General features: G+C 54.5%; 1 protein-coding gene across 1 annotated transcript in view; it reads left to right on the top strand.

Annotated features, from left to right (window-relative positions):
• Positions 1 to 2,115: 2,115 nt before the first annotated feature.
• PLXNC1 (plexin C1) overlaps positions 2,116 to 24,879 on the top strand; it is a 70,395-nt gene continuing 47,631 nt past the window's right edge. The window contains exons 1-4 of the mRNA XM_054167765.1: positions 2,116 to 3,066; positions 15,073 to 15,195; positions 16,557 to 16,691; positions 18,856 to 18,956. Of these exons, the coding sequence (XP_054023740.1) occupies positions 2,116 to 3,066; positions 15,073 to 15,195; positions 16,557 to 16,691; positions 18,856 to 18,956 (1,310 nt within the window). The remainder of the gene's footprint in view (positions 3,067 to 15,072; positions 15,196 to 16,556; positions 16,692 to 18,855; positions 18,957 to 24,879) is intronic.

The following is a 24,879-nucleotide window of genomic DNA, read 5'->3' as shown; positions in this document are numbered from 1 at the left end:
GACACCAGTGGAGAAATGATAACAATTTGCTAACGGCATGGCACTTCCTCCTTGAAAATATTGCACTTGACTCATTCAGACAGAGGTTGCTTCTGTTCTAGTTTTAAGAGTCCCACTCATGCCTGCTGCAAAGCTAATTTAAGATAAAAGCAATGTAAATGGAGGGTCAGGTGGCCTCCTGATTCTGAACATTATGTCCTCTTCTCCGTAAGAGTAGCAACGGGTCCTGCGCTTGCCTTCACCCAGAGTTACCAAAGACACCCGAGAGAGGACACTGAAATGAGTCTTTGCTACCTTTTATAAACCCAGTTTTTCATTTATAATTCAGCAAAATGGTCTTTTACTGTCAGCTGAGCAGGCAGCCTCTCCTCCTCATTCTGCTGATCCTCTACCAGCAATGACCCAGCGGGAAACAGAACCTTAAGAATCACAGAATGCACTGGGCTGGAAGGAACCCTCAAGGCTCATCTTGTCCAACCCCCTGCACTCAACAGGGTCACCTTCAACTCAGGCTGCCCAGAGCCACAAGAAGTCTGGTCTTGAATGTCTCCAGGGATGGAGTCTCAGCCACCTCCCTGGGCAGCCTGTGCCAGTGTCTCACCACCCTCCCTGTGCAGAGCTTCCTCCTGATGTCCAACCTAACTCTGCCCTGCTGCAGTTCAAAACCATTGCCCCTGGTCCTATCCCCACAGCCCCTTCTGAACAGTCCCTCCCCAGCAAGCCTGTAGGTCCCCTTCAGATATTGAAAGATGGCTCTGAGGTCTCCTTGGAGCCTTCTCTTCTCTACACTGAACAGCCCCAACTCTCTCAGCCTGTCTTTGTCAGGAGAGGTGCTCCAGCCCTCTGATCATCTTCATGGCCCTCTGGACCCTCTCCATCAGGTCCATGCCTCTTGTGTTGGGGTCTCATAGCTGGACACAGCACTGCAGGTGAGGTCTACGTATGTATGTATGTATGTATGTCTCCCCAGAGCAGAGGGGCAGGATCTCCTCTCCATCTCTGGCCATGCTGCTTTGGATGCAGCCCGGGCTGCCATTTGCCTTCTGTGCTGCCAGTGCCCATTGCTGGCTCCTGTCCAGCTTCTCACCCCCCAGAGCCTCAGGTCCTTTCCTGCAGGGCTGCTCTCAATCTCATCCCCACCCCCCCAGGCTTTATTGGTATCAGCTGCAGCATTCACAGCGTCCCGTCCTGTGGTCCTGCCTGCGTTGGGTGGGTGTCAGTCTCACAGCAGCAGGGCTGGAGAGGACACAGCTTCCTGCCCACCCTGCTGAACTCGGGAGAAAGCCTAGAGCCTTTGTTCTGCTTCAGGCAAGCCCATGAGACCCCACACCCCAATCCTGATGCTCAGGCTGGCAACGACGGACTGGGCTACACAGGTGCTGTTTATCCAGGAGGTTCTGCGGCGTTTCAACGGGCGTCAGCCGGGCTGCCGAGCCGGCAGCGTGCGGAGCCCGGAGCCCAGCAGGGAGGCTGCAGCCGGGCAGGGAGATGCAGAGCGGGGTGCGCGGGAGACCACCTTGCCCCGGAGGGACCAGCGTCCTGAGCCGCGGGGGAAGGAGCGGAGGGGGCCGCTACCCCCCGGGGCCGGTGGCCAAGCGAAGCAGCACGCCCGAGGCGAGGCGAGTCTCGCCCCGCTCCGCGTCCCGCCGCGGGGAAGCGGCCGCCCCCAGCCCCGGCTCCCCCCAGCCCCGGCTCCCCCCAGCCCCGGCTCCCCCCAGCCCCGGCTCCCCCCAGCCCCGGCTCCCCCCAGCCCCGGCTCCCCAGAGCCCGGCGGTCGAGGTGGGCTCCCGCGCCGCCGCCGCCCCCCGTCCGCGGCGAGGCGGGCTGGGCTGGCGGGGCCAGGGGGCGGAGGGGGAGCGGCGGCGCACGGCGGCGAGGTGGCTCGGCAGCCCTCCCGGAGGAGCCCGGCCCACCTCTCCCGTGCAGGCACCCCCTCCTCTCCTCCCCGCCCCGAAAGAGGAACTCCCCGCCCGCGCACAGCCCGGCCGCGGCGGAGAGAGCAGCGGCGGCGGCGGCAGCGGCAGCGCCCGGCCCCCTCCGCGCACCATGGCGCAGCGGCGCCCGCCGCCCGCCGCCGCCTGAGGCGCCCCGCGGCGCCGAGCCGAGCCCGCGCCCATGGCGGCGCCGCCGCCCGCCCTCAGCTGGGCGCTGCCCCTGCTGGCGGCGCTGGCGGGCGCCAGCGGCCCCCAGAGCTTCGAGCTGCCGGGGCCCCGCATCGACAACATCGAGGTGAGCGGCGGCGGCGTGCTGGTGGCGGGCGGCAGCTGCCTCTACGAGCTGTGGCCCGAGCTGCGGCCGCGCCGCCGCCTAGTGCCGGCGGCCGCCGGGCAGGGCTGCCGGGAGCCCCCCGGCACGCGCAGCAACCTGCTGCTGCCCTACGAGGAGGCCGGGGGGGTGGGCGTGCTGCTGGCCGGCTGGACCCAGAAGGACGGCACCTGCGAGGTGTGGGAGCTGCCGGCCTACCGGCAGCGCCTCAACCGCAGCGAGGTGGTCAGCTGCCTGCCCGACGGCTCCACCGCCGGCGTCGTCTTCCAGCTGTCCGGCGCCTGGTACCTGGCCGTGGCGGCCACCTACTCGACTGGCGACTCCGAGAGCCGTCTGGGCTGCGAGCCCTCCCAGTCGGACGAGGCGACCGTCATCACGATGCGCAGCATGGACAACCTGGAGTCCAAGGAGGAGCTGGGCATCATCAAGCGCAGGAAGGAACCGTTGCACTTCGTTGACGCCCTGCAGTGGGGGGATCACCTCTTCTTCCCCTACTACAGGTTGAAGGTCAGGCGGGGTGGGTACGCCGAGCCACCCAGCATGGCTGTCCTGCGCCAGCTGCGCCCCTCGGAGGGTGGCCTCACTTTGCAGGGGCATGTGGCTTTGGACTGCGGGTGCAGGAGCCTCATCGTTTCCTCCAGCCTCATCCGACGGGGCCGGCGGGGCTGGTGGGTGGGTGTTTTCCACCACAACCACGATGCCAAGGCCTGGAACACCACCGCCGTCTGCATCTTCGGGATGGAGGAGGTGAAGGAGCAAGCCTGTGGGTCCACAGACTTCATCATGAACGGGAGGAGCTGTGTAAGTCTGGGCATGGCTTTGCTGAGCCCTCATCCCGCCAGCCCTCCTTGATGCTGTTGTGTTTGTGTTGCTGTGTGTGACTCGTGGAGTGTCCCCGACCCGAAGGCTCATGAAGTTAGCAGGGAACTTCAGAGCTGTCCCAGGCTCTGCGCATCCGCCCTGGCTTCATCAGCCCTCGTGACTTCTCCAGTGCTTTCTGTTTCTGAGAAGTCGACCCCTTACCAGGTTTGGAGCATCATTCCCACCTTCCTTGCAGCGAAGACATGTCTGAGGGCATCCCGGGTCAGGGCTGAGTCTCAGGCTCCTCACTCAACAGGTCTCTTTTTACGCCAAGGATTAGTCGCACTTCATTGTATTTTCCATCCCGCCTAGCTGAAGCCTCTCCTACCTTGTTGTGTGCATTCACCTCTCATGTCACTGCAGCTACATCAGGAAGGGGGAAAAGCCAGCCCAGCTGAGTCCTGTGCGCTGGGCTGTGTGCCTTGCTAGCCCCGTTGCTCACTGCTTACTTACGGTTGCTTGTTCCCTGGTAGGTGTCTCCCAAACCTCCCAGGGTTAGCCTTGCTGGAGAGGGCTCAGGCCACCCTCCTAAGCCCATCTGTGCGGCAGGCAGCAGTACGCAGCACATCTTTGTTGTGGTGCTGGTTACGTGTTCGCAGGCAGTGGTATCCCATGGAGATCACCTCCTTCCCTAATGTTCTCTCTTCAGCTGCTGCTGCTTTTTGAGGCTGAGCTGGGGAGCTGGAGGACAGGATGGGCAAGGTTACTTGCTTTGCTGTGGTTTTGGTAGCTAGGAAAGGAGTTAATTAAAATTAAAGCTAAAAATGGTAATTTGGGTGAAGAAGGTGCTTTGAAGTCACACTCAGAAGGCTTTTCAGAGCCCTGGCAAAAGGAGCCCTGGAAGGTATGAGGGAGAAGCAGGAGGGATCGAGCCAGGCATGGTAAATCAAGGCAGCATAAAGCAAGCCCTGGCCTCTTGCATCCCTCATCAGGGCCCCCTGATGCCTTGCTGTGTTAGGATGGGAGCTGTTGGAAACTCCTTGAAAGAATTTGTACAGTGGATAACTGTCACTTCTTGGCTTCCCAAAGCTAGCCCAGAGCAGAGCACAGTGCTGAGCTCCTTCCAAACACAAAGCACTGGAGGGCTTGTGTGAATCACTGCTCATCTTCCTACTGAGCTGTGAGACTGCTGCCAGTGCTAGAGGATGCAGTTATGAATGAGGAGCCCATATGTGGGTGAAACGCCTGCTGAAGTAAACAGTGAAAGTCTCACAACAGAGCCCAAGCCAATCCGTTCCTTCCCAGCGCCAGTTTGCAGCTTCCTGCCTGATTTCTCTACTCTGACAAGGCAAACTGCATGAATTTGGAGCCTCATCCTCATCCCAAAGTAGTTAGTGGTTTGCTGGATGGAGTCTTAATTCGCGTTCTCAGCTCGTAATTACTCGTGGATTTGCTTGGTGAGGCTGCAAAACCCAAGCAAGGCAAACACCTCCCTGAGCAGCAGGTTCTTTATGGCCATTTATCCCAAGCCCCATGCTAGATATTCCAGGAGAGTCTCATGGCTTTCATGGAGGAATGTCCTGCAGGTGTGGTGAAGCAGGAACTGCTGTGAGACTTCTGATCTGCTCAGCCTCCCGGGGCCTGAATATGACAACCATCCACTTGTCTGAGGATTGGTCTGATTCAGATCATAGAGCCATGGAATTGTTTGGGTTGGAAAAGCCCTCTAAGAGCATCCAGTTCAGCCATCAACCCAGCCCCACCATGGCCACCAAGCCATGTCCCCAAGTGCCATGGCCACAGGTTTCTGGAGCACCTCCAAGGATGGGGACTCCACCACCTCCCTGCCAGTCCCTGACCACTCCTTCAGGTTAGAGACCTGTGACTGCAAAGTTACTTTCCAGGAGGGACAAAGCCCTGTGGGACATGAAATGCAGGTTATCTTTGGGTGCAGTGCTGAGGGACCTCAGCACAAAAGTGAAGAAGAGGATTGTTTGCTTAACACTGTGCCCCCGAGTGTGCTGATGTTCCTAATCATGGTGTTTGGGAGCCATACACCCAGTTTGCCTCCAACATGATCATGTTTTGTGAGATAGGACATCTGGGGGGGTGGGGGGTGGGGTGTGTAGTGATATGACCTACAACATTACATGGCTAATTAGGCTTCCCTTTTAATGCTAATTGTGTGTGCTGATGGTGTATAAACAGCAGCAAATGCATGCAGTTCAGCTTTAATACGGTTTTTATACTACAGAAGGTTAGGCTGGGCTACTGCAGAGTAAGTTGGAAGATGACAGCCCCATATGCTGCTGCTTCTGGTTGTTTTAGACCAGATCCTTCTCCTGTCTCTCACCAAACCCTGGTGGGAGTCCCTGCAAACGTGGAACGTGCTGCGGTTGGGCTCAGGAGCGTGCAGGCTCTGGAGCTGGCAGGAAGGTGGTGTGCAGCCTGTCAAGTGTGGGCAGCAGGCAGTGGTGGCTGTGGCCAGAGAGGGCTGCCTGGTAGCACGGAGCTGTCAGGAGCACATTGTACTGTGAGGTGTAGGCATGGCAGCAAGCAGCAGTCCTTAGTGTCTGCTTTAAAGTGCAATCTTGGTGCTGAGCAGGGGTTGGCAGCGTGCAAGGGAACTGGTGGTGCCCCTGTCCTGGGCAGTGGTGAGGCCTCAGCTTGAGTACTGGGTTCAGTTTTGGGCTTCTCACTCTAGGAAGGACATTGAGGGGTTGGGGCAGGTCCACAGAAGGGTGACCAAGCTGGGGAAGGGTCTGGAGAGCAGGGCTGGGGAGGAGCAGCTGGGGGTGTTCAGTGTGGAGGAGGCTGAGGGAGACCTCCTTGCTCTCCACAGCTCCCTGAAAGGCAGCTGCAGGGAGCTGGGGGTTGGCCGCTTCTCCCTAGTATCAGGCAATAGAAGGAGAGGAACTGGCCTGAAATTGTGCCAGGGGAGGCTTAGGTAGGAAATGAGGAAAAATGTCTTTGGTGCAAGAGCGGTCAGGGATTGGCAGAGGCTGCCCAGGGAGGTGGTGGAGTCCCCAGCCCTGGAGGGGTTCAAGAAAGGACATGGAGGACTTGGTGGTGTTGGGTTGATGCTGGACTGGGTGCTCTTGGAGGTCTTTTCCAACCCAAACCATTCCCTGGTTCTGTGATTGTGTTTGCTGGGAGTGCAGAGCCCTGTGGTGTTTGTGCCGCTTGCCTTGCAGGTGCCAGGTGTTGTGTGGGGCTTAGCCTGGCTCTTGGCTGGGTGGCTTGAGCTCTGGAGCTGAGCTGTGGTGTGCTACCCAGATCAGGGGCCTGGGCTCTCAGCCTGTGCAGGAATTGAAAGGAGCAGGATTTTTCTCAGCAGGAACACAATTGTTGGAGTATACATTAGGAAGTAGTTGCAGTTTGTTTTCCTTCTGAGCTTGTCATTCCCCAGATCTCTGCAATTACTCTGATTACCTTCAGGCAAGACATCCTCTTGCCTGTCTGCACTCACACAGCTGCTTGTATCTGCCCTGTGTGTTGACATCACTACTCAGCAGTGCGCTGCAAGAGGAACTTAGTCCTAAGTATCTCTGGTCCTGAATCCTCTCTTGTTCTCCTGCTGCGTGTTCTGCTCTTAAGCTCTTTCCTGTGAGGTCCTGGGCTTGCTGGCCCTAACCCAGTGAAGCACTTAAGGGCATATTTAACACTAAGCATGTAAGTAGCTCCATCAGCTTCATGCCCATGCATTTAAAGTGAAGCATGAGCTTGAGTACTTCACTGGATTGCAACCAAGTTGTTATTCATCCTCAGAGCAGGTGTGTAACCTCTCCAGCTTTGCATTGCTGCTTGGGCCTAGGCTGGCATTTGCATGCAGTTTTAATGCTGGTTTTGAGGCTGTCACTGAAACTGAGTCATGTTTCAGATCCAACTTTGTCAGTGTGTGACAGCTACAAATCCTGTGGAGCTGCTGTTTGTGAGACCTGCCTAATTCTGGGGTTGTGTTCTGCAGTAGAGTGCACAAAGCCTTTGCTCTCAGCTGGAGGTGTTAATTCTGGACATCTCTAGTAGTGGATCCCCAGAGACATGATCCCTAAGTAGCAGGAGGCAAGTGGTGTCTTAGGTGCCCCTGAAGACATCTTGCAGTTTTACACTGAGCTCATTTTCCTCTGATCCACATCTTCTAGCTTGGATGATGTCTGCTTCCAGCCCTGGAGGAGTGTGTGGTGAGGACTTGCCAGCACTGCCTGCATCTGCAGGGGCAGGGAAGTGGTTGTGCCTCTGAGCTCAGCACTGGTGAGGCCACACCTCAAATACTGGGTGCAGCTTTGGGCATCTCACTGCAAGAAGGACATTGAGAATCATAGAATGGTTTTGGTTGGAGAAGACCTCTAAGGTCACCCAGTCCAACATCAGCCCAACACCACCATGGCCCCAAGCACCATGTCCTTTCTTGAACCCCTCCAGGGCTGGGGACTCCACCACCTCCCTGGGCAGCCTCTGCCAGTCCCTGACCACTCTTGCAGCAAAGACATTTTTCCTCCTCTCCAACCTTAGCCTCCCCTGGCACAATTTCAGGACATTTCCTCTCCTTCTGTCACCTGAGACTGGGGAGAAGAGGCTGACTCCCAGCTCACTGCAGCATCCTCTCAGGGAACTGCAGAGAGCAATGAGGTCTCTGCAGAGGGACCTCAACAGGCTGGGCAGATGGGCAGAGTCCAACGGCATGAGATTGAACACATCCAAGTGCCAGGTTCTGCACACTGGCCACAGCAACCCCATGCAGAGCTACAGGCTGGGGGCAGAGTGGCTGGAGAGCAGTCAGGCTGAGAGGGACCTGGGGGTGCTGGTTGATGGTAGACTGAACATGAGCCTGCAGTGTGCCCAGGCAGCCAGGAGGGCCAATGGCATCCTGGCCTGCATCAGGAACAGTGTGGCCAGCAGGAGCAGGGAGGTCATTGTGCCCCTGTACACTGCACTGGTTAGGCCGCACCTCGAGTCCTGTGTCCAGTTCTGGGCCCCTCAGTTTAGGAAGGAGGTTGACTTGCTGGAGCGTGTCCAGACAAGGGCAACAAGGATGGTGAGGGGTTTGGAGCACAGCCCTGGGAGGAGAGGCTGAGGGAGCTGGGGTTGCTTAGCCTGGAGAGTAGGAGACTCAGGGGTGACCTTATTGCTCTCTACAACTACCTGAAGGGAGGTTGTAGTGAGGCGGAGGTTGGTCTCTTCTCCCAGGCAACCAGTACCAGAACAAGAGGACACAGTCTCAGGCTGTGTCAGGGGAGGTTTAGACTGGAGGTCAGGAGGAAGTTTTACACAGAGAGTGATTGCCCACTGGAATGGGCTGCCTGGGGAGGTGGTGGGGTCGCCGTCGCTGGGGGTGTTCAGGGCGAGGCTTGACAGGATGCTTGGTGCCATGGGTTAGTTGATTGGGTGGTGTTGGATGATAGGTTGGACACGATGATCTCGAAGGTCTCTTCCAACCTGGTTAATTCTATTCTATTCTATTCTCCCTCAGCCTCCTCTTCTCCAGGCTGCACACCCCCAGCTCCCTCAGCTGCTCCTCCCCAGCCCTGCTCTCCAGACCCTTCTCCAGCTTGGTTGCCCTTCTCTGGACCTGCTCCACTCCCTCCATGCCCTCCTTGGAGTGAGGGGCCCAAAACTGAAGGCAGGATTCCGAGTGCAGCCTCCGCAGCGCTGAGCGGGGAGGACAGTCACTTCCCTGCTCCTGCTGGCCACAGCAGTGCTGCTCCAGGCCAGGACGCTGTGTGAAGTAGGGGTGAGAGCTGCTGCATGGAAAAGTCTCTTGGTTGAATTTTCATCTGCTGTTGCCTGCAAGGAGAGCTCCATAGCAGCCTGTTCTGTCAGTGCCTGCATTTTCCAGTGGGTGATACGTATGTGGGTTGCTTTACGGCCCTTAATAGACCGAGCAGGGTTTGGAATCCTAGGAGAAATCAGCTGCTCGGAGATCTATTGAAAGATGTTTGAAGTCAGCACTGCCATCAGTTTAATCACAACCATTAATTGACAGGAATGCTGCTTCAATTGGGCTGCTAACTGATTTCCAAACTGATTCATGGGCTTTTAGTTAAGGAAAGAATGGCAGCCTCCTAAATATCATTTAGTATCAAATTTGATCCTGTAATTAATTGCCTCGGAGTAGAGTCATCTCCTGTGTATTAGCAGGCTGCCAGGGTTTGTCTGATGCTTGACAGGCTTCCAGAGTTAACATTTCCAGAGGGAATATTTCTGTCCGGTTAGGATCAATTTTCAGTTCATCCCAGTTTGGTGTGGAAAGCAAACCACAGGAGACTTGCAAACTCTCAGGTTGTCAGGAAGGAGGAGAGGTGTTCTTAATGGAAACTTAGGGGAGCCTGGGGGCTCCTGAGCAGAGGATTTGCTTCCTTGGGGTTACAGAGACAATCAGGCTGGATGGAAGCTCAGAGGAGGTCTCCAGTCCAGCTCCCTGCTCACAGCAGGGTCAGATCTGAGAGCAGATGAGGTTGCTCTGGGCTTTGCCCTGTCACATCTTGAAACCTCCAGGAATGCAGACTGTGTAACATCTCTGGACAGCCTGTTCTGCTTCATTGTCCTCATGGTGATGGGGTTTAATCTCTTGTCTACTAGAGACCTCCTCTGTTTCACTTTGTGTCATTATCTGTTGTTGTGCTGCACACACCCCGGTCAAGAGCCTGGCTCCATTTCTCTGGTCCCTCTGACAGTGCCTCTCCTGCAGGCTGCAGCAGCCCAGCCTGTCCCCTGGAGCAGCTGCTCCATGCCCTGTCCATCACAGTGAGCTCAGTCTGCTCTATCAGCATCAGTGCCACAGGGGGGATTCCAGAACTGGGCACAATGTCCTGGGCACAGCTGAGCACATGCCAGGCAAAGAGGAATAATCTCCTTCCTCCCTTGCTCTGTGCTCCTGTGCTTACAGCCTGGGGTGCTGCCAGCCCTCACTGCTGGCTGGGCACACCACTTAGCCTGCTGCCCTCCAGGACCCTTTGTGTCCTCCTCAGCATCACAGGAGGTCAGCTCACCCCAGCTGCAGGCCTTCTTGCTCAGTTTCTTGAGGTTCCTGTTGGGCCATTCCCACAGCCCATCGAGGTCTCTGAGGGGCAGCCCTGCACTCGAGCGTGCCAATGTCACCTGCAAGCTTAACCCAGAAGCTTTCGGTGTCTTCCTCCAGGTCCTTGACAAAGACAGGGAGCAGGACATGTTCCAGGATAGGTTCCCTGAGGGATTCCACCTGTAACCAGTGTCTAGGTAGAGGACAAACCAGTAAGCAGCAGCCTCTGAGCCTGCTGAGCCATCCAGCCATCCAGGAGTGCCCTTTGCCAGCTCTGTTGCCCTTCTCTGGGCACGCTCCAGTGCCTCAGTGTCCAAAAGTGAGCACTGACCTGGAGCAGTTCATCTCCTCCTCCCTCAGCCTGAAGGAAGGCTTGCTGCAGGCACCAATGTTTTAGGTTTGAGACCCTCTGATACAACAAAAACCGATGCAGGAGGTTGAAGGGTGGTGAAATAAAGAGAGTGAGGTTCCAGATGGTTTTTCCCCTCTAGAATAAACATCTCTGCATTGTTCCAGTGCTGACTGTTGCTGCAGACTGATCACCAGGCTGGTGTCCTTTTGTGTAGCTGCATCTGTTCACTCACTCTGCTGCTCAAACCCTTGGGTTTTGCTTTTTGGCCAGCTGTAGTATGTCGAGTGCTGCCTGAGCTCCAGCCGCTGCCCTCCCCTCCCAGGCACACGGTGTGGAGTTACCAGGGGGAGGTCAAGACAGGAGGTAGCAGTGAGTGTGGTTGCTGCAGCTGGAATCACAGGGAGGGAAACCTGAACATGGGATGCAAAAAGAGAAAATCAGTGTAAATACCTTGCCTGCCAGTAAGCAAACAGCACAGGGGGGGAACTGAAAAGCAAGAGGTAAGTTAATGCAGGAGAGGTCTCTAGGCTCACCTCTGCATGTGAAGGGTGTAAGAGACAACAGGGAAGGGAAGGGGAGAGGGAAAGGAAGGGAAGGGGAGAGGGAAAGGAAGACGAGAGAGAAGGGAAGGGAAGAGAAAAAAGACAGGAAAAAAAGAGAAGAGGGGAGGGGAGGGAAGGGGAGGAGGGTGGAACTGAAAGCTTAATGTCTTCTAGAGCAGCATTGTCTTTGCTATTGCTTGTCTTGGTTTTGTGTGACCCTGAAAATGTTACAGGACAGACAAACAGATGTGTGAGCATGAGTGACTCCTCAAGTGCAAAGGAAGTTTAGCCATTTGAATGCATTTTAAGGGTGGTTTTGGCTGTGAAAGGGAAAGCTTGGGAAGGCCCTGGAGTGCTGTAACCCCATTAGTCACAGTGGGAAAGGTAAAAGGGCTTGGTAAAAACTATAAATACCCATGGGAGAGGGGTGCCAGAAGGGTGAGAGCAGCAGCTGCACCTCAGAGGGAGCAGGCAAGCTGGAGGAATAGGCTGCTACAGAGAGAAGGCAATTTTGGTGGTGGCTGCCCAGCCTCTGAATCCCCCCCGTGTCTGCATGAGCTCCCTGGCGTGCTGACCCTCCCTCCAGCCAGCAGAGAGGGGAGGAGGCTTCCACACTTGTCACTAGTGGTTCTTCAGTCAGCTGAGGAGGATGCTCTGATATGACACTGGTGATTTCACTGCTATGTGGGTCAAAACAAAACCTGGCAGCAAAGCTTTGCAGAGACTGGGGCAGTCCTCTGCTCCTCTCTGATCTTGTTGTGCAGAGGCTGGGAGGTGATCTCCTCACACCACTGTATGGTGCACTGCAGGAAAGGAAAGGTCCTAAGTGCTGGTGGAAATGAAAGCCTGGAAGCTTCATCCCCACGCTCCTCAGCCTGAGTGAAGGCTCACTGTGTGCACCAGGGATGGAGAGTTGTTACCCCAGCCCTGGTGCACACAATGAGCCTTCCATCTGATCTAATGGAAAAATGAGCTAACTTTCCCCTCCTCAGAATGCTTCCAAGCATTTACTTTCCCCTCCATATCCAAGGGAGACCTCCATGGTACTGAAGTCTCATGCCTAGGTCAGTTCTACTGGAGCTGAGTGGCAGTGCCTGGCAGTTCTGTGTCTTCTTCCTGCTGCAAGAAAAAACAGCTCCAGGCTGGGGGCAGAGTGGGTTGGGAGCAGCCCTGGAGAAAGAGCCTTGGGGGTGCTGGGTGCTGAGCAGCTCCCCAGGAGCCAGCAGTGCCTCCTGCAGCCCTCAGGCAGCTGTGTGCTGGGCTGCAGCCAGAGCAGGGTGGGCAGCAGGGCAGCAGAGGGGATTCTGCCCCTGGGCTCTGCTCAGACCTCACCTCCAACCCTGCCTCCAGCTCTGGGGTCCCCAGCAGGAGAAGGACACAGAGCTGCTGGAGAGAGGCCAGAGGAGGCCACAGAGATGCTCCAAGCTGAGGCAGAGCAGGGTTAGAGTGGAGCTGAGGCAGAAGTTGTTCAGCAGGAGGCTGCTGAGCCTCTGGCACAGGCTGCCCAGGGAGGCTGTGGCTGCCTCCTGCCTGGGGGTGTTGAGGGCCAGGCTGGATGAGGCCCTGAGCAGCTGAGTGCAGCTGAGAGGTGTCCCTGGGCATGGAGGGGAGGCTGGAGGAGCTGAGCTCTGAGCTCCCTTCCAACCTGAGCCACTCTGGGATCCTAGGATCTTTAAACATGCAAGTTAATCAAGTCTCCTTTTATTCCAAGTGGCTGTTCTTGTGAGCTAATTAAAATAATTCAGATGAGTGCAAAAGATTTTAATTGACTGAGGGCTGCAGTTGAGAAGAGAAAGGATTCCTGTGTGGAGGGACTGGTGGGGGTTAAGCAGCAAGCTGGCATGCAGGAGCTGGACTGAGCTTCCTGACTCTGAGAAATGCCTGCTCCTCTCTGCACAATGTCACTGGGAATGGCTCCTTCTCACACCCTGACTTGTGCAGCAAAGCAGAAGAGCTTCAGGCACTCAGAGGGGTTCTGAAGGGCCTTGAGGCTGAGCTGCTGGACTCTCTAAGCTGACTTACAGAGCTTGTTCCCGAGGATGTTGTCCTCCCTGAGCTCCTCTCCCCACCTCCCCTGCCTGTCACTTCCTTGTGCCAGCACTGATGTCCATGCAGCCACAGCTCTGTATGGTGAGGAGAACCACCCAGAGCAGCAGTTAAGGAGTGGATGGATTTGGGGAGCATTTTCTGGGCACATCATTTCCTTACCTAAGTTCACTGGAAAGCTCTAAGCTACTGAGTGGAAGGGGAAATGGAGCTGGGATTGGGCCTGAGGAGAGAGCAGATGGGATCACACCTTTGGTGGTATCATCTGTGGAGATTGACTTGAAGTGATTACAGGATGGCAAAGCTGAGTTACTGCTCACTGGGGAGATACCCTGGGCTGGGGGGAGATAGCTGGCTTTGGGGCAGAGACCATCCCCTGGGGAATGACTCCATTCTCCCACCCCAGGGCTTCCTTCCATAGAACCACAGCACAGTTTGGGTTGGAAGGGACCTCAAAGCTCATCCAGCTCCAACCCCCTGCCATGGGCAGGGACAGCTCCCACCAGCCCAGGCTGCTCAAGGTCTCATCCAGCCTGGCCCTGAGCACTTGGAGGGAGGGGACAGCCACAGCCTCCCTGGGCAGCCTGTGCCAGAGTCTCCCCACCCTCACTCTAAAGAATTTCTTCCTCATCCCCAGACTCAGTCTCCTCTCTTCCTACTCAAAGCCATTCCCTCTCATCCTGGTACTCCCAGCCCTTGTCACAGGTCCCTCCCCAGCTCTCCTGGAGCCCTTCAGCTACTGCAAGGCTGCTCTGAGGTCTCCCTGGAGCTTTCTCTCCAGGCTGCACAGCCCCAGCTCTCTCAGCCTGTGCCCGTGGGGGAGGTTCCCCAGCCTCTGATCACCTTCATGGCCTCCTCTGGACCCTCTCCAGCAGCTGGATTGCCTCCAGTCTGGGTTCTTTGGTTGGGTTTGATTGTACTTTCACAAGGCAGAAGGATTTTCTGCATGATGCTTTCTTTGCTGAGCTGCTTGCAAGTGTTTGTCACTTGAGTCCATCCAGCTGGGACGGAGAGTTGCAGGCAGTGTTGTTGACTTTCAGGGTCACACAGGTACCTTGATCTTCTCCCTGGCATCAGCCTTCTCCTGCTTTATCTCATGTTTGTGTTGCTGTAAAACAGAAGCTGAACTTCCTTTAGTGTAAAGCAGGAAACCAGAAAGGGGAGGATGAAGCTCTGAGTTTCTTCTGACACAAACACACAAAGATAAGAACCCAGGAGGTGCCTCCTTCCTACAGAACCTTAGCAGGCCTTAAAAGTGGTTGCTGATTGTACCTGGAGCCTTCATGGCTGGGGATGTCCAGCCTGGAGGAGAGAAGGCTCTGGGGAGACCTCAGAGCAGCCTCCCAGTACCTGAAGGGGGCTGCAGGAGAGCTGGGGAGGGACTTGTGGCAGGGGCTGGGGGTGACAGGGTGAGGGACGATGGCTTTGAGCTGGGAGAGGGGAGACTGAGAGTGGGGATTGGGAAGAAATTGACGGGGGGGGAAGACACTGGCACAGGCTGCCCAGGCAGGCTGGGGATGTCCTCTCCCTGCAGGTGTCCAAGGCCAGGCTGGATGAGGCCCTGAGCAGCCTGGGCTGGTGGGAGGCACTGGATAAGGGGGTGGGAGATGGATAAGCTTTAAGGTCTCTTCCAACTGAAACCTTTCTGTGGTTCCAGGGTTCTGCAGTAGGTGCAGGCAGGTGATGGCCAAGCATTCTTCACTGACAGCAGCTCACAACTCACAATAAGCCCCAAAAGAGAGAAATTTGGTTGCAAAGTAGCTGTGCTGCCCTCAGGCCGAGGCTGTGCCCCCTGAGGTCGGTGGTTCAGCTGCAGGGGATGCCATTGGTCTTTATCAGGGAGCCATTTGCTATGTGTGAGTAGTTCCATGCTTCTTGTGTCCCTTCCACTGATGTGTGGCTCTCAAATTGGTGTCAGAATTCAAATGTCTCTCAAAGTCTTGTTTCAGGTTGAGTTCCCTGAGACCTTTCCAGGGCTGCTTCTCTGTGGAAGGCTTTGCAGGGCAGGTGAATGCTTTTGTAACAGCTCTCTCACATCTCATTTTCAGGGTGCCAAATCAATCAAGAAGTTACCTACCTTGGTGCACTCTGGCTTAGTGGCTGTGTATGGCACAGTGGTGCTGAATCAGATAGTTCTCTTCTTGGGGACTGACGATGGACAGTTGCTGAAGGTAAGCAGAGTGGAGCATTCCTTCCCTTCTCCATCAGCTGCTGCTCTCTCCCAGTGGCTCAGTGCTTCCTGGTTTAGGCACTAGATTGGAAACAGATCTCAGCTATTGTTTGGTTGTTTCAGTACCCTGGCTCTCTGTTATTGGTTGTTTCAGTACCCTGGCTCTCTGTTACTGTTTGGTTGTTGAGAGGTCGCTGCTGTGTTGTTACCTGGTGAGCAGGTAACTTCCCAAAGCAGTTCCAGCCCCGTGGGCACTGCTGATGCACACAGGATCCATTTAGGGACTGGGGAGTTCTTATTTCTTCTTTTTCTTCCTTCCTTGCTTGCTTTGCTTTTTCCAGTAGCAGTATGGAATCTTGCTGGGGTTTGGGAGCATATGTCAGCCCATTTGTGTGATGTGAATAGCTGGCTGTTAGAGAGAGAAGTCAAGATGCATTCTGCCTTAGCTTCTGAACAGTTGACCTCTGCTAGCTGAAATCAGTCACCTGGAAGTGCAAAGCTGCTTATCTTCCTATCAGAGCTCTCAACCAGCCAACCAGCTGTGTTTTGCAGTTCAGTTTTGTCCTGGGCTCTGCAATGTGCATTTCCTGCCTGCCCTGCAAAGGATGCCTCTCACCTCCTGTTTTCATGAAGCAGACAGTGGGAGAGGGCTGGAGTAGAGAGCTTGGAAAGCTTTTGCCCCTTTGATTTCACTGTGCTTTTGATAGCAAAACATGAAACCAGAGTCTTCCATGCCTGCTTAGCACAGCCATGAGCTCTAACTCCTCTTGGTGTTGGTGTGCTTATCAGCTTGCACAATGAATTTCTGTGCCCTCTGCTTCCCTTCGGTTCCATGCGAAGGGTGGTGGAAAGCTGCGGAGCTGGGCAAGGGAAGAAAAAGAGACTGCCCCTCAGGTCCATCCTCACAGAGGCCACAAAGAAACTTCTGGCTTGAAGACAGTTGTCAGTAACTCGTGTAGGTTCCTTTTTACACTCTGAGTTTCTGGGTGGTAATTTGTTTTCTGAAGGCTGGTTCTCTCTTCCCCATTCGTAGGTGTGCTCAATGCATTACGGCCTGGGGATGTAGGCATCTCTTCCACAGTCAGTTTCCACATCAATCAGGAACATATTTAGTGTGAGGGATGTTTCATCCACTAAACCAGTGCCAGATTCAGTGTGAACAGGATTTTGTTGCAGTTCTATTCTGGTGGTCCTTTCCTCTCTCCTTCCTGCGGTGTGGAGGTGCCCGGAGCAGAAGGTGAATTAAATCAGGGCAGAGTAAATCATCTGGGAAGCTCTGATGTAGCTGAAATTAGGCTGTTGTGTAAAATGCTGACTGATTAATGACAGCACTTGTGACTAGTTTGATTTCATGTGTTGTAGGCTGTGCTTAATGAGGCTATGGAATCCAGTTGCCCAGAGGTTTTATATGAAATTAAGGAAGAAACCTCCATTTTCCCCAAACTCCGACTGGATCCAGTAGACAACAACTACATCTATGTGTCCTCTGCCAACAAGGTAAGCACCACCCTGAAGGCAGCAGCAATTCAGGTGAACTACTGCTGTAAGGATTTCTGCCACTTTGTGGGCAAAGCATCAGGCTGGGACAGAGTGAGACCTTAATTACCCAAGCTGCACTTACCAGCTTCACATCCAATACCTGCTCTGCAGTCAAACACAAACCTGTGCTTGCAGCAGCAGTCTGGGTCAGAGCTGGCCCTTAGTTAGCCAAGCTGCAGTTATCAGCTGTACCTCTATATTTGTACTGCTACTGCCTGTGTTTGACTGCATTTCTGCAGAGCTCAGAAGAGCTTCAGCTGCCACAGTGCTGCCCACTGTTGCTATGCTCCAGCAACACCCTTTATCCCAGTGCTTCATTTATGTCATCCTCTTGAGTGAATCTTTATTTCTTCTTTCCCTGGGGGGTATCCTGAAGAATCAAGCTTGGAAGTAGCCAACAAAACCTGTAGGCTGTTTGGAGATGGAGCTGCTCTGAATTTAGCAGCCCAGGTATTGGCAGCTCAGGGTTTGTTAGTCACTTCTGGAGTTTCTCTCAATTTGAGAGATGGGCTGCAAGTGTTCCTCAGTGATAAAATCCTCACTGTCTGTGGTCAGGCATAGACTTAAAACCAGCCCAAAGCAACCCAAAAGCACACTCAGCAGTGACTGACGTGTCTGTTTAGCAAGGCCAAGGAGTTCAGCAGCCACTGGGAGCTCCTGCATGTGAGCAGACTTACGAGAGCTGCATGTGAAGCAGAACGCAGCTCCCGGGAGCCGGTGCAGTTGTTGCAGCACATCCCACAGCAGGGCTGCTGAGCATCAGCTCGGCAGACTCCTTTGTCTGGCCAGCAGCAGGGGAGATGACTGGAAACAAAAGGGCTGGCTGCCCATCTTAGCTGGACAGGATCTCACCCAGCACTTGATTACTTTCATTTGCAGTCAAATCCCTTTTCCAGCAGTGAAGATAGCATTTAGCCTGCCGTCTGAGAGGGGTAAGTTGGTAGGAGAGCTGCTGACTGACACAAAGCATCACAAATGGAGAAGGAATGAACATTTCAGTCAGAAGTACAGGTGGATATTCCAAGCCTGGAATTTTCTCTGGCTTTGGGAAAAGAGCAAGTTGTTCCCAGAGGAGCAGCAGCCTTTAGGAGTAAACACCTCCCTGATCGGCTCTGGGAGCTTAACTGCGGCTTCTGCACTGTTTTAAGTGGTGTTGGCTGCTGGTCTCACACACCTTCAGAGCAGCTGGCTTTTACAGGCATTGGCTGGGACAAAACCAAACCCAGCCCAAACCCAAGCCACTAAACATCATTTTCCCCAAAGCCAGATCTCCTGATTTCTGTTGACAAAAGAGAGGAACTTCAAATCCTTGCAAATCCATTGAGAAAGCCAAGAAATATGTACCTCAGTTGTTTGAAGGAGGAATATTCTTAGCAAGGTTATTGATTAGCACTGTGCTGACTAATGTGAGTTGCTATTCAGAGTTTGTAATCAGCTTTCTCTGTTTGTTGTTTGTTGTTTTGGTTTTTTTCCTCTTTCCCCCCCCCTCCTCCTTTCCTTTTCTGAAAATGGCTGGCTAGGATATTCAAGCTGAATGTACAAGTACAGCTCCCCAAAACATAGCCACAGTGCTCTGCATTTCCTCCTTGCAAATGGCCTTTCCCTGCATGCTGAGCAGTTGCATGTGGCTGTCCTGGTGTGCACATGCAGCAGCCCCCCTGGCCATGCCCACACCGATGCATTTGGTTTCGTGCATGCAGGTTTTGGATGCACCTTCATCAGTCATTGGGGGTGGGGGGGTGGGGAGAGAAACCCAACCCCCTCTGCTCTGAGGAGAGGAAGAGGGTGTTCTGTGAGGCAGAGCATTGCTTGGGAAAGAGAGTACCTCCATTCCATTGTTATCTCTTAATTTCCTATGCTAATCAGCCTCCCTTGCATTAATTTGTCTGTGCTGGCCTTGGAGTATTGGAACCAAACTGTCATTTGCTGATGGCAAAGCACAGTGTGTGTAAAGCAGGCTGCATAATTCTATCCCAAGGTGTTCTGGCAGAGGGGGGTCCCTAAGGAAACACCCCCAGAGGGATTGTGCTTGGTTGCTGTCAGCTCTTTAATGGCAGCCCTTCGTCTCCCTGCCCCTGGAAGCTATTTTAATCGGCTCTGTTCTTGCCTCCTTTGCTTTTAGGTGAGAAGAATACCAGTTGCAAATTGCAGCAGATACATTTCCCAGCCTGAGTGCTTATCTGCAAAGGATCCCTACTGTGGGTGGTGTTCTTTGAAGCAAAGGTATTTGGTGGTGTTTTAGACTATCATATCAGAGCAGGGCATTATTAGTCAGCCTGCATTTTGGCTGGCTGGGGGCTACTCAGCAGCATCAAGATTGTGCCTCCTACGGTTTGGTGGAAGCAGAAACCAATGTCAGGCTTTAATGTGGTGGGAAAGGGAGATCTGCACCTTTTGAAGGCCATGTTGAGCCTCAGGGTTTTGAGATCTACCCCTAAAATGTATGCTGAGCTGAGAAGAAGGATTACTGTTGGATTTGGAGCATGTTGTTGATGACCAGATCGCTTGAGAGAGGATATTGTGTGCTTGAAACATCTTCATAGCTTCAGCTGTAATGGGGGAAGAGTGCTGGGTTCCCCTTGGTGTTCCTCATTACTTGCTGTGGAACTAACTCTCTTTGGCTTAGGCCAGAGACTCCCAGAATGGTTTGGGTTGGAAGGGACCTTGAAGATCATCCAGTTGCAGCCCCCCTGCCGTGGGCAGGGACACCTCCCACCAGCCCAGGCTGCTGAGATTGCTTCCTGAACCCTTCAGCCCCACACTTCCACTGAAGCCCTCCTTGAGGCTCTTTCATCTCTGTGACCTGGACTGGAGAATTTTCCTGGGTCATCAAGCCTAGCCTTGGCAACTGCAAGCAGCCACATCCTGCATACCTACCCATGAACTAGAGAGGCTGTTTGTCCTTCCTGCCCTGCTTGTGTGGCTACCTGCCACTCTCATTTTTCTGCTGGTTAAAGTCTCTCCTCTCATTTTTCATCACTTGTCTTCATGGACAGGTTGCTGTTGTTTTCTGCTGCTCACATCACCTTGCCTTAAATAAGTTTTCCTTTCTCCCTCCCTCTTTCCTTCCTCCCTCCCTGGGAGGGGTTGGAAAGGTCCTCTGGAGATCATTGAATCCAACCCCCCTGCCAGAGCAGGAGCAGCCAGGGCAGGTCACACAGCAACACATCCTGGAGACATTTGAATGTCTCCAGAGCAGGAGACTCCACAACCTCTCCGGGCAGCCTGCTCCAGGCCTCCAGCACCCTCACAGGGAAAGAGTTTCTCCTCATGTTCCTGTGGAACCTCCTCTGCTCCTGTGGCCAGCAGGCCCAGAGACAAGATTGTCCCCCTCTACTTGGCATGTCACAAGTCACTCCTTGAATCCTGGGGTCAGTTTTGAGCCCCTCCCTCCAAGCAGGACATTGAGGAGCTGGAGTGTGCTCAGGGAAGTGCAGCAAAGCTGGGGAAGGGTCTGGAGAGCAGGGCTGGGGAGGAGCAGCTGAGGGCCCTGGGGGTGTTCAGCCTGGAGAAGGGGAGGCTGGGGGAGACCTCCTTGCTCTCTGCAGCTCCCTGAGAGGAGGCTGCAGTGAGCTGGGGGTTAATCACATCTCACATGCAGCAAGTGACAGGACAGGAGCAAACAGCCTCAGGCTGTGCCAGGGGAGGTTCAGGTTGGATATGAGGAAAATTTTCTTCCCAGCAAAGGCTTCTCAGGCACTGTCCCAGGCTGGCAGGGAGGTGGTGGAGTGCCCATCCCTGGGGGGACTTAAAAGCCAGGTGGCTGTGGTGCTGAGGGAGGTGGCTCAGCAGCAGTGGTGGGGTTCTGGGCTCTGGTTGAGGTGTTGGGCTTGATGATCTCCAACCTCAACACTTCTGTGGTTCTAGGATTCTGTGAAGTTTTCCTGTGTGATGCTCTCATCTTCCTCTGCATGGTGATCTTCCCAGCTTGGTGTCCTCAGCTGGTCAGCAGTGATTCCCTTCTGTGCCAGGCCCTCAGTGATTCAGGCACTCCACACAAGTGGTTAGAAGACTGATGTTGAAGTTCTCCCAGTCCCAGCCTCATTTCAGAAGGGTTGGGGTGGGTTCAGGGGTAATGATTTTTCTGCTCAGCCTTTGCAGAGGTGGTTAGTAGAAGGGAGTTGGTGTTCACTGTGATTTGTTCCCTTCTTGCCACCTTGTTAGAAACTCTCCCTAGTAGAGTGCTGAGCTTTTCAGGCTCTTAGTTACCTCCTGCAGAGTTTGTGAATAGCAGTTATTAGTCAGTAAACCCCCTCTTTAGGAGGGGAATCACCCAAAGTTTCCAGCTGACTGAAACAGAAAGAATTTCCTCTTCTAGAGAAAAAAATTAATTGCTATCATATGAATTCCCTTGAACACCCCCAGAACTCTGCACTCTTGAGCACTCAGCATCATTAAAGATTTAGTTTTGAGAAGAGAGGGTTCTGAGTGAAGCTCTAGCTAGAGGAAGACGTGGGCTTAGCCAGGGCTGTAAGCAAAGTCCATGAGAAACCTCACTCCAGCAGCTCTGGGTCTAAGAAGATGGCCACAGAGATGCTCCCAGGGCTGGAGCAGCTCTGCCCTGAGCACAGGCTGAGGGAGCTGGGGCTGTGCAGCCTGCAGAGGAGAAGGCTCCAGGGGCACCTCAGAGCTGCTGCCAGCACCTGAAGGGATCCTGCAGGAAGGCTGCAGAGAGACTTTTGCTGAGGGGGTCTGGAGCCAGGCCCAGGGGGAAGGGTTTGGAGCTGAGGCAGAGCAGGGTTAGAGTGGAGCTGAGGCAGAAGTTGTTCAGCAGGAGGCTGCTGAGCCTCTGGCACAGGCTGCCCAGGGAGGCTGTGGCTGCCTCCTGCCTGGGGGTGTTGAGGGCCAGGCTGGATGAGACCCTGAGCAGCTGAGCCTAGCTGAGAGGTGTCCCTGGGCATGGAGGGGAGGTTGGAGGGGATGAGCTCTGAGCTCCCTTCCAGCCTGAGCCACTCTATGACTCTGTCCTCTGAAACAATATATTCCCTACTAACTTTGGGATCAGTGGTGTGTTTTACACTGTTAGTGGGAAGTAAGTTTTCCCTTGAGTGTGTCCAAGTACAGCAGTGCTTCCTTTGAAAGCCACTGTGAGCTCACTTCTCATATTTGGGTGACAAAAACCTGCTCTTCATGTTGCAAGTGAAAACAGAATGCTTGAAGGGGGCCTCCAGGAGGGACTGCTCAGAAGGGGCTGTGGGGATAGGTCCAAGGGCAATGGTTGGGAACTGCAGCAGGGCAGAGTGAGGTTGGACCTCAGGAGGAAGCTCTGCACAGGGAGGCTGGGGAGACACTGGCACAGGCTGCCCAGGGAGTGGTGGAGGTGCTATCCCTGGAGGCATTCAGAGTCCAACTTGCTGTGCCCCTGAGCAGCCTGCTGTAGCTGGAGGTGTCCCTGCTGGGTGCAGGGAGGTTGGACAAGATGCCCTTTGAGAGTCCCTTCCAACCTGATGCATTCTGTGGCAGCCAGCCAGTCCTTGTCTCAGTCTCTGTGGATTTTCAGAGCCATGCAGTTCCCAAATCGTGTTTGTCTGTTACCTTCACCCCAGGGTGCTTGCAAACAATACCACTTGTCTAAAAATAGAGAGATAGCAAACTAAGCTGATCTTCAGGTGGGCAGAGTTCAGGTTGTTCTTGGGCTGTGCAGGGCAAGCCTGAGAATTTGTGCTGCGGAGCATCAGATGCCCTCCTGCCCCCTTTGTGCCTGCTTCCTCCAGAGCACATTGTTTGAGTGGCAAAGGGCAGCTTTTAGAGAACAAGAGACACATTTGTCCTGGCATGGAGCTCAGCCCTGGCTCCTGGCTAGCATTACTTGGGTTTTCTTTCCCATTAAACTCTTTATGTAGCTGAGGGAAGCAAACTCCCTGCTCAGGCAGCCTGAGAAGCCAAATCACAGTTTCCTTGGGCTGATTAAATATTCAGCTTCATCAACAGCTTTTCTAATCCTTAATGTTGGTGCCACTGAAGGGCACACACTTCCTTGGTGCCAAGCATGGCAAATGTGTTGCCTTGCATCTTCAGCCTCATGATGCTCAGCCTGGCAGAAACCACAGCGAGGCTCTGCCCCTGCATCGTGGCCCAGGAGAGTCCTCTACCCCCTGCTTATCTGAGCATCTGGCTCTTGCACATCTGGGGATGACAGATACCACCCTCTGTGGTTCTAAACCTCTGTTGCTAAGGGATCTTCATGATTGAAGAGAGATAAAAGTGTGGCTGAAATTTGTCTTCCTTCATAGAATCACAGCTTCACGGAATGGGCTGGGTTGGAAAGGACCTTGAAGATCATCCAGTTCCAGCCTGGCCTTGAACACCTCCAGGGAGGGGGCAGCCACAGCCTGCCTGGGCAGCCTGTGCCAGAGTCTCCCCTCCCTCCTGGAAAGAATTTCTTCCTCATCCCCAGTCTCTCCCCTCTTCCAGCTTCAATCCATTGTCCCTCATCCTGGCACTCCCTTGTCACAAGTCCCTCCCCAGCTCTCCTGGAGCCCCTTCAGGTACTGGAAGGCTGCTCTGAGGTCTCCCTGGAGCCTTCTCTTCTCCAGGCTGCACAGCCCCAGCTCTCTCAGCCTGTCCCCACAGAGGAGATGCTCCAGCAGCTCCACATTGCTCCTAGGCTGGGGGCACCAGAGCTGGACACACAGCCCAAGCTTGTCACAGCGTGCTTATGAGCTGAGGGCACTCAGCTGCAAGGCCCCAGCAGGTTCTTGAGCAGCAGGAACTGTTTCCTGAGTTAAACCACAGAGGAAGTGACCTTGTGCTTAACTGCATTCCAGTTGCCAGCATCTTGACCTAGAGAGGAGGAGCTGTTGTGGTTGCCCTGGTTGGCAGGGTTACTTTGGGCATTTCAGAGGGAGAGGTGGATGCTGGTCTTGAAAGTCACTCTTGTGCTGCTCCTTCTGGAGATAAAGCACATTGTTTGTGCAACATTCACCCAGTGAGCTCCCCATGGAAGGGAGCCTTGCTTTGCAAGCAGCTGGGGCTGTGCAGCCTGCAGAGGAGGAGGCTCCAGGGGCACCTCAGAGCTGCTGCCAGGACCTGAAGGGATCCTGCAGGAAGGCTGCAGAGAGACTTTTGCTGAGGGGGTCTGGAGCCAGGCCCAGGGGGAATGGTTTGGAGCTGAGGCAGAGCAGGGTTAGAGTGGAGCTGAGGCAGAAGTTGTTCAGCAGGAGGCTGCTGAGCCTCTGGCACAGGCTGCCCAGGGAGGCTGTGGCTGCCTCCTGCCTGGGGGTGTTCAAGGCCACTGAGGGAAGAGGAAAGTGAAAGTGTCATATCTAGAGCTGTGCAATGGAGCAATCAAGTTGGAGATTTACAGAGCCACAGACTGCTTTGGCTTGGAAGGGACTCTCAAAGGTCATCTTGTCCAACCCCCCCTAGCAGCAGGGACAGCTCCAGCTGGAGCAGGCTGCCCAGGGACACAGCCAGGCTGAGCTTGAATGTCTGCAGGGATGGAGTCTCAACCCCATCCCTGGGCAGCCTGTGCCAGTGTCTCCCCAGCCTCCCTCTGCAGAGCTTCCTCCTGATGTCCAACCTACCTCTGCCCTGCTGCAGTTCCAAACCATTGCCCCTGGTCCTATCCCCACAGCCCCTTCTGAACAGTCTTTCCCCAGCCTGCCTGTTAGGTCCTCTTCAGGTACTGAAATGCAGCTCTAAGGTCCCCTTAGAGCCTTCTCCAGGCTGCACACCCCAGCTCCCTCAGCCTGGCCCCATAGCAGAGGTGCTCCAGCCCTCTGATCATCTCTGTGCTCTCCTCTGGTCCCTCTCCATCAGGTCCATGTCTCTCTCATGTTGGGGTCCCATATCTGGACACAGCCCTGCAGGTGAGGTCTCCCCAGAGCAGTGCAGAGGGGCAGCATCCCCTCTCTCCACCTCTGGCTACACTGCTTTGGATGCAGCCCAGGCTGCCATTGGCCTTCCAGGCTGCAAGTGCCCATTGCTGGCTCATGCCAGCTTCTTGTCCAGGAGTACCCCCAAGTCCTTTCCTGCAGGGCTGCTCTTGATCTCATCATCCCCCAGGCTGGATTGGATATGAGGGCTGGCCTGAGATGATGAATTCCATCCCAGTCTACCAAAGGCCACTGGTTCCTGGCCAAGCATCTAATGTTTGCTTGCATCCCATTGACTTGCTGAGGCCCCTGGAGCATCTCTCAATGAG

Source organism: Dryobates pubescens, chromosome 15 (genome assembly GCF_014839835.1).
Source record: "Dryobates pubescens isolate bDryPub1 chromosome 15, bDryPub1.pri, whole genome shotgun sequence".
Classification (NCBI taxonomy): domain Eukaryota; kingdom Metazoa; phylum Chordata; class Aves; order Piciformes; family Picidae; genus Dryobates; species Dryobates pubescens.
This window is presented reverse-complemented; position numbering and strand designations above follow the sequence as displayed.